The sequence below is a fragment of the Azolla caroliniana genome, unplaced genomic scaffold, assembly GCF_043228905.1.
Source record: "Azolla caroliniana isolate FFs.n. ecotype wild unplaced genomic scaffold, voAzoCaro1.0.p SCAF_21, whole genome shotgun sequence".
NCBI classification, from domain to species: Eukaryota; Viridiplantae; Streptophyta; class Polypodiopsida; order Salviniales; family Salviniaceae; genus Azolla; species Azolla caroliniana.
Window position 1 is genome coordinate 7,717,837 of NW_028230456.1, and position 8,672 is coordinate 7,726,508.

Consider the following 8,672-nt stretch of genomic DNA (forward strand, 5'->3'; position numbering starts at 1 on the left):
TTGTTGACTCCTATGGGCAAAATAGTTGGTACTATACACAATCTCTAAAGCATATGTGCCAAGGAAATATTATAGTTATAACTTATAACTTATAAGTAAATATGTGTATGACATTAAAAACCAACTCACAAGTTATGCTTAACTATGATATCCATGTCATCTTTCCCAGCCTGTGCAATCTGGTGCTTTTTTATCTTTCCAATTTCTCCCATTATAATCAATCTCTTTCCATACATGGACTCCTTGCATGCTCTAAATATTCAATTATTGATAAAATGGTCCTTCACATAGACGATTATATTAAACTTAATGTGATAGAGGTTAATCACTAACCTCATTTTGATGCCAAGGTTAAGAACCCTCCAGTCTCTCTCTCTCTCTTTGTGCTTCAACATATGAATACCCCTTCTTAGGAAGGAGACATATATCAAGAACACATGTATAATCTGGTCCCATAGGTCAAAATTGGCCTCTTTATGGATGATAAAAATTCTAATTCTAATTCTCTCTCTCTCTCTCTCTCTCTCCCAAAGAATGCATTGGCAAATGATAAGAAGAAGAAGAAGAAATAAGATGCGTAGTGTGCTATGTTTGTCCTCCCAACCTTGGAACACACTTTTATATATTAAGAATCCATCATCGAAGTTGGCATCCATATCCATCCACATCTCCACACAACAATACAGTTGTGTCAATACATGCCTAGAACGTGTCAAAATGGTCTCATGTCTTACCAAATGCGCTAGTCACCAAGTGAGCTTTTGCAAGCAAAGGACATCGAGCAAGTCTTTGTGATGTGTGAATGACTAGGACTATTCAGGTTGCCACTCACTCGTCTTTCATCTACACCAGCTTCTAGGCTTGCTTATGAAGTTCTCTACTCACCAAGTGAGCTTTTGCTAGAAAGTCTTTGTCGGGGACAAGTTGGGTTGCCACTCATCTTTGGTATGCAATGGCTTCTAGGCTGCTGACGATTAGTCGTGGTGTTCAATCAATCAAGTCTTGGGCTGTGGTCTGTGGAGGCTACAGGCAGGGTTAAAAATGTGGTCCGTGGAGGCTAGAGGCAAGGTTAAAAATGAGACTGATTAGAGTGGCGGCGAAATCTGGGTTTCTGATGAGTTGAAGGTCCCCCAGATTTCACAAGAGCGGAGTCACGACTCACGATTATGTATATATGTATGTATATATACATATTACAATTTACATATAATGAGGATTACAGTCTTCATACAATTTTGACTGGTCAAGATCGGAGTGCCTTGACTTTCTTGCTTTTCTTGCTTCTCTTGTATGTATTTCTGTGTATTTTTCTTCCACAACACCACAGAAACCCTAATTCAAGTCTCCCCGTCGTGTTTCAGGACAGAGCATAAACCCTCCTTCACAGTATTGCAGGAATCCACCCTTTTCTTCACGATCGATCGACAACAACAACAACAACAACCCTACACTCTGATCTGATCTACTGTCTGTGTATTTCAAAAACAGGGCGGAATCATCCCTAAGTTCACATCTCACCCAGGAATACGCTCTTACTCAAATTAGAGGAAAATTTTCCAAATTCACAACAGGTGGAAAGCCTCCCACCAATTCAAAACTGATCAGAAGGTTAGAATCGACTATAAAGAAAGCATGATTCACACAATAGAACAGAAAGAAAACCCTAATCCTCTGTCTCTGCCTATATTTTAGAACAGGTCATATTAGTTCAGGATCAACTTGCCCTAGATTTGCTAAAAAAGCAAAGAAAAAATCAGAACTATATCCTCAGATGAATTTCAAGGAAGAAGATCTCCTCGTCAACAGCCATCTACCTCTGCAAGCTTCAATGGAGCCTTTAAGATCAGAAAATTTTCTCCATAGCCCAAGCTTCGATATGCCGGATGCAGATCTACTTTCTCACCTTATAGAGTTGGTCAATGAGATCTCGAATATAGGAGAATATTCCAAAAGAATCTTCAAGACAGAATGTAGTAACCTTACTAGAAGAGTGAAACTTCTTGCCCCTCTGTTTGATGAGGCTAAAGAACAGAAAAGATCTCTGCCTGAAGAAGCGTTGTCTTGCTTTAAGTCAATCGAGAACGCCATGCAGAGTGCTCGTGAGCTTCTCAAATCTTGCCATTTTGGTAGCAAATTGTACTCTGTAAGTGAAAAATCGTGTTATTCTGGTAGGCAATAGATCTGGTAAGAGAAAATTCTCCCATTCTGGTAACAAATTAGCTGCAGTAAGTGAAAAAAAAAATGCATTCTGGTTGCCAATTGTATCTGATCAGTGAAAATTGGTTTAATTCTCTGTGAATCACCAAAAGAGGATTATAGAATAGGAACCAGAAGACTATTTGTTCTCCTTGAGCAATAAAAGAATATCTGTATTTTCTTCACCAATAGAACAAGCTTCAGTTTGCTTGAGCAATTGAAAAATATCCGTTTTTTCATGAGCAACAGGTAGGGTTTAAGTTTGTTTTAGCTTGAGCAATATAATATTTAAAAAATCCGTTTTAGCTTGAGCAATAGAATTTTGAAAAAGGTTCGTTTTTGCTTGAGCAATAGAAGCTAGAAGAAGATTTGTTTTTGCTTGAGCAACAGAAGTGAGAAGCAAATTTGTTTTTGCTTGAGCAATAGAAGCCTGAAGAAGATTTGATTTTACTTGAGCAATAGAAGCCAGAAGAAGATTTGTTTTTTCTTGAGCAATAGAAGCTTGAAGAAGATTTGTTTTTGCTTGAGCAATAGAAGCTAGAAGAAGATTTCTCTTTTCTTGAGCAATAGAAGCTTGGTGAAGATTTTATTTTTTGCTTGAATTATATCAGCCAGAAGAAGGTTCTGTTTGCTTGAAGGTGATTTGTTTTTACAATTTTTGAAGAAGATTGTTTCTGTTTAGCTAGTTGTAAATTTTTCTTTTCCTTGAGCAATAGCAACTAGAAGAAGATTCCTTTTTTAGCTTGAGCAATAGTAGCTAGAGAAAGAAAGACAGATTTCTGCTTGACCACTAGCAGGAGAACAATATTTGATTTTGCTTGAACAGAGCTTGCCAATCTTGCTGAAAAGAGCAGAGTCTTTAAATCTTGGCATATCCAGTAACTGGAAATATGTCATCCTCTTTGAATTATAATACTCAGGATAACACCTGTTTATAATCTGACAAGGAATTCCCTGGGCATTTGAAACCGATTTATCAGATGATATTTTGTATGATAACCTCCCTTCATAACTGACTATGAATTTCCTGGGCATTTAAAACAAAACTTTTCGGATAACATTTTGTGCATAATAATAGACTTCCATGATGAGGATTAGGAGAGGTATTTGAATTAAACATTCTTGTGCACAAATGTTGATCAAGCTTTGTTTTGTAATAGTATTTTTGTGTGTAATTGCTGATAAAGATTTGTGCTGTATTGGCCCAATGCCAAATTCCTGCATTTATTAAAATATTGCTGTCATTTTTTGCTTTTTTGGCATTGCAAGGCATTTCTGTAGTGTGAAGTTGGCATGTTCTCATCCTTGCATATATTGTCTGAAGCACTAGCATCCCAAGATTTTAAAGCACTTTCACACAAAGAAATATTGTACAATATCATGATCTTCATAATAAGGTTGCTCAGTGAATTCTGGGAGTACTGTTTCTAATATGAAACGAAAAAAAATGAGATTAGTTTTCATTTTTTGGTGAAAATTTTGAACTTACGGTGCTATGAGTAAATAGTTAAGACTGAAATGTTTTTTAATGTTATCTCAGGTTTTAGAGAGAGACAGTGTTTTAGCCCAATTCTCAACAGTCACGAAAGAGCTAGAAAAGGCACTTGATGATGTGCCTTATACATTGCTTGAGATATCGGATGAAGTACAAGAGCAGGTTTACTTCACCTGATCTACAATTAAATTAGCTCTGCAGAAGAATGCATTAATATTAATGCATTGCACACATGAAATGCTGTTATAATGAAGAATATCATATGGTCATGCAGGTTGAACTAGTGCATTTGCAGTTGAAAAGAGCAAAAGGAAGAGCAGATATTCAAGATATTGAACTATACAATGACATCACAAGTATACTATCACAAGAAAGCAATACTGAAGCTACTAATGCTTCATTGAAAAGATTGGCTGAGAAGCTCTCGTTGAAGACACAATCAGACATAAAGCAAGAGAGACGAGCTTTGGATATTGAACTCGCTAAAGGTGAAGCAAAGAGCAAGGATGTTAATGAGCTTCTTTCCCTCTTGGAACAGCTTAGCGAGATTGCAGCTAACAACATTGTTTCACTGGATACCCTTGAAAATGATACAATATCAGAGAATCTAAGCTCACCTATAATTCCGGATGATTTCCGTTGCCCCATCTCTTTGGAGCTCATGAAAGACCCAGTCATTGTTGCAACTGGACAGGTCAGTCAAAAAGTATTATAATTCCCAAATTGACATATAAAACTATGAAGTCATGCACTTGCTTAATTTATTGTTTCATAAACTTCTGATGCTTTTTATGAACATTGAAGACATATGAGCGAGCATGCATCCAGAAGTGGATTGATGATGGAAACAAGACGTGCCCAAAGACCCGGCAAACTTTAAATCACTTCATATTAACACCCAACTACGTGCTGAAGAGTTTAATTGCACAGTGGTGTGAAACCCATGGTATCGAGCTTCCAAAGAAGGTCAGAACATAAAATAAAGCAATCAGTTCTTGAATTTTCTTTTTAGGAAAGCACCAAAATACCCCAAACATTTTTGGTTATTTCCTGAAATATTACTGTTTTCAACAATTACCAGAATACCCTTGTGATGTAGAATTTACAACTGCAGATGGGTATTCTAGTAATATTTTGAAAACTTCAGAATATTCTGGTATAGATTGAGAAAGTTAGTGGTATTATGGAGTTTTTGGCCATTTTCTTCTTGTATTCATATATACGGTGGTCTGGCACATATACACATGGATATGTTCAAGTCTTATTGCTATTTCATTGGTTTATAATTTCTCTCTAGAAGTCTTGTGGCGTTATGTGGCTACTAAGTCTGGCATTGCATACAGATTCCCCCGGGTGATCGTCAGGCAATCGAGGTTTTGCTTCAGAAGCTAGCATTGGGTGCACCAGATGTACAGAGGGCAGTTGCTGGTGAAATAAGAATGTTAGCAAAGAGAAGCGGAGAGAATCGTGTTTGTATAGCAGAGGCGGGTGCCATCCCATCTCTTGTGAACCTCCTCTCATCCTCCGATGAAAGCACTCAAGAGCATGCAGTAACGGCATTGCTAAATCTCTCGATTCATGAAGCAAACAAGGCACTGATTGTTTCAGCTAAGGCTATAGGTCCTATTGTTGAAGTGCTAAAGAATGGAAGCATGGAAGCTCGGGAAAATGCCGCTGCAACACTTTTTAGTCTTTCCGTTGTTGATGAGAACAAGGTGACAATAGGTTCTTCTGGAGCAATACCTGCACTGGTCAGCCTTTTACGTGAAGGTTCTTCAAGAGGCAAGAAAGATGCTGCAACGGCCCTCTTCAATCTATCTATATATCAGGGAAACAAAGCGAAAGCCGTGAGAGCAAATGTGGTACCACCATTGATGAGTCTTCTAGTGGATCCATCATCTGATATGGTGGATGAAGCTCTTGCTATACTAGCTATTCTTACCACACATCAAGAAGGAAGGACGGCCATTAGTCAGGCATCGGCGATGCCTGTATTAGTAGAACTTCTCAAATCTGGATCACCTAGGAATAAAGAGAATGCTGCAGCCGTGTTATTAGCTCTTTGCATGAATGATCCTTCATTGACAGCCCAAGCTGTTCAGTTTGGTGTTCGTGGCCCTTTAATTGAGCTTATTAGTATTGGGACGACCAGAGCACGCCGTAAAGCTTCGTCACTATTGGAACATATAAACAAATTCGATAGAGGTAGCCCCCTACTAGGAGCATATGAACAAACCTATAAATAACTTTACAAATGCTTTGCCAAATTTTCTGTTCATTTTTGTATTTACATGTTCATCGCTTGCGCTATACTTCAAGGTGCGTTAAAAGGAAGGTTTTCCCGACCCCTAACATTGTAAAATGTTGTTCTTGTAATACATTGTATCAAAATAAATGGTTCACACTTTGTGGAAAACCGTAACAATGTTATTCTTCTAATACTTTGTATCAAAATAAATGGTTCACACTTAGTGAAAAACCTTAGGACATATCCACTCTGTATTCTTGCTGGACATTGCTATTATCATAATTCTGACATGTAAACAAATATATTATTTATTCTGTCCAATGTAATGTCACCATGTTTTGAGTATTATTTGACAATCTACCCCCAAATTTGTATTAGTTGCCAACCATTTTCAATTGAAAATGTATGTCACAAAGACTTTGCCGAGATTTCCACACATTGAATGGTATGTATGTAAAGGAAAATTGGCCAAGATTGAGTGGATTGAATGATTGATTGTTTGTCTACACAATATTAGACAACCCCTATCACATGGTAATTCGACCTTAACAAATTGCACTGCTTACAAAGCTTTATCACCTCTACTCAGAAATTGGTGCCAAGGAACATGTGGACATGTGCTCCTCTATCCCACACTCTACATCGATGAAATGTGAACTTGGTAGAATTGCATGGTAAGACTCAAGATGTAGCCAATCTCGTAATTGAACAACTAAGAGAGTAACCTTGTATAATGACTATCAACATAATCTTTCTCGATCCCAAGACCTTTTGTTGTGATAGCACTCAATGACACATTCATACCCATCTTCATTTGTGGATTTGCCTCTTTGTCTTCATTACATCGATGATAATATCATGGAACTCCTTTTTGGCAATCCCGAGGAATTCCATCAATGTGAATTCCACTTGACTATCCAAAATCCTTTCTTCCATCATGTGCTTAAGGTAAGTGGTATGTTTATCTTTGAGCAAAGTGTGAATGTCAGTCCCATTCTTTCTTTCCTTTTTTTGTTTGCCATTGGAGTTGTTGTAAATTCTTCTCTTGTATCATGTTTCTTCGAAGGGCTCACTTGCTCATCCGGTCTTTTCCTCTTCTCTTTGACAAGAACTTCATAATTTTTACGTTTGGCTTCAACAAAGCCCGTTTTCTCATCCATAGGGTCATTCCAACCTATCATTATCTGAATTCTTCGCTTAGCTTCATAAGCCTCATCCACACGGAACTTCCCCTTTTCTAACTTGGTTCAAAATAATCAGCCAAAATTCTCCTTCTTGCGGGCCTTGGACCCTTGTATTATATGACCAACTCGAACTCCAACTGACATGGAATAATAAGTGTTATTCACATTCCTTCCCTCCAAATCCTCCAATTGCTTCTTCATTCCTCCCCCTTGTTATGTGTTCTCTTCCCCCTCTTATTAGAGGATAAAAGATGGTCTACGTTGGAATAAAGTTAGTGGGTGTTTTTATTTTATTTTAGCGTGCACCTTGCTTTCTTTCTTACTTACATGCTCTCCTTTTTCCTTTTGATGCCTCATGCTTTTTTGTATGTTTGTTTTTTCCCCAAAAGATTTCCTTCATTAGTATTAAGAAAAGCGCCCGGCCGGAGGGCTAAAAAAATGTAAAATTAGAGAGCATTATATACAAAAGAAGTGGTAAGGGCAAGGACCAGGGGTGATGATATTTCCATAACGGTCCTTGAGAGGAGACTGTGAACAGAGGCAACTTCTTCCATAATTGCAATAATTTTTTCCTTTTCTTCAAAACAACCTCTGAAGAGCCTGGAATATTGTCATATTGCCCCCGCACAACCGCCAATAAGCACCCCCATAATTTCGGCAATATATCTTAGAGAAGGTGATGCTTTTTTGTTTGTTGCATTAAACTCTTAACTCAAAATATGTCTTTTCTATCATAGCTTCAATGCAATCATTCAACGTTTTTAATATTCCTATTTCAACTTATTTCCTCCTATGTGTGCTCCCCCCATTGCCCAACAGTGTAACTTTGTCATGGTCTTGGCTCCACTTGAAATATCGTGTTCCCTCACATATGGGTTATGCGCTTCATGCTTAAATATAATGTCTCGAGAATCATTCCACTACATGAATCATTAAAGGTTATTGCCATGGATCTTTAGGGAGCTTTCTTATTTTTTTTCTTTCAAAATGGATCATATGAATTCATTAACACATGTAATCATGATTTGTCTCATAGGCCGAATTCGGCCTCTAATAGACATCTTTCTACCTCGCCTTTCTCCATTGAGACACACAACCTACAATCTAAATATGGTAGCACTAGTTGAGCTACAAAAACTCTGAATCATACCTCGTAGATGCAATCAAAACAAAATGTGTTATTAGTTGCAATTACTAATAGAAGACTTTTTTGCAAGCCTAAGCCAACTTAATTACTTGCTTATATATAAGGACTTAAACTTCTATATCAAGGAAATTTGACTCATAGCTTATATAATAATTTTGCACAAAAAATAGAAATGTAACATATTTACAAATTATGTTAATATGGTGGATTGGTAGATTAATGGGTCACCAATCTTTTAAGTGCTACTGCAAGAGAACCCGCTCAGATCCTCAATTTTTACCTTCATGGTAGATAAATCAAATCACCAAACTGAATTAGTTAAAAAGATGCGAGATGCATTACAAGATATATGGATGGATGGATCGAAAAGTAATTTCTCCTGTAATTGAAATCTTGGTGTAG

General features: G+C 37.4%; 1 protein-coding gene across 1 annotated transcript; it reads left to right on the forward strand.

Moving 5' to 3' along the window:
• Window positions 1-1,595: 1,595 nt before the first annotated feature.
• Window positions 1,596-6,260, forward strand: LOC147850571 (U-box domain-containing protein 13-like). The gene is made up of 5 exons (XM_087336251.1): window positions 1,596-2,143; window positions 3,737-3,853; window positions 3,966-4,385; window positions 4,496-4,657; window positions 5,035-6,260. The coding sequence occupies exons 1-5, from the start codon at window positions 1,772-1,774 to the stop codon at window positions 5,935-5,937; spliced, it is 1,974 nt and encodes a 657-aa protein (XP_087192377.1). The 5' UTR covers window positions 1,596-1,771; the 3' UTR covers window positions 5,938-6,260.
• Window positions 6,261-8,672: the final 2,412 nt, after the last annotated feature.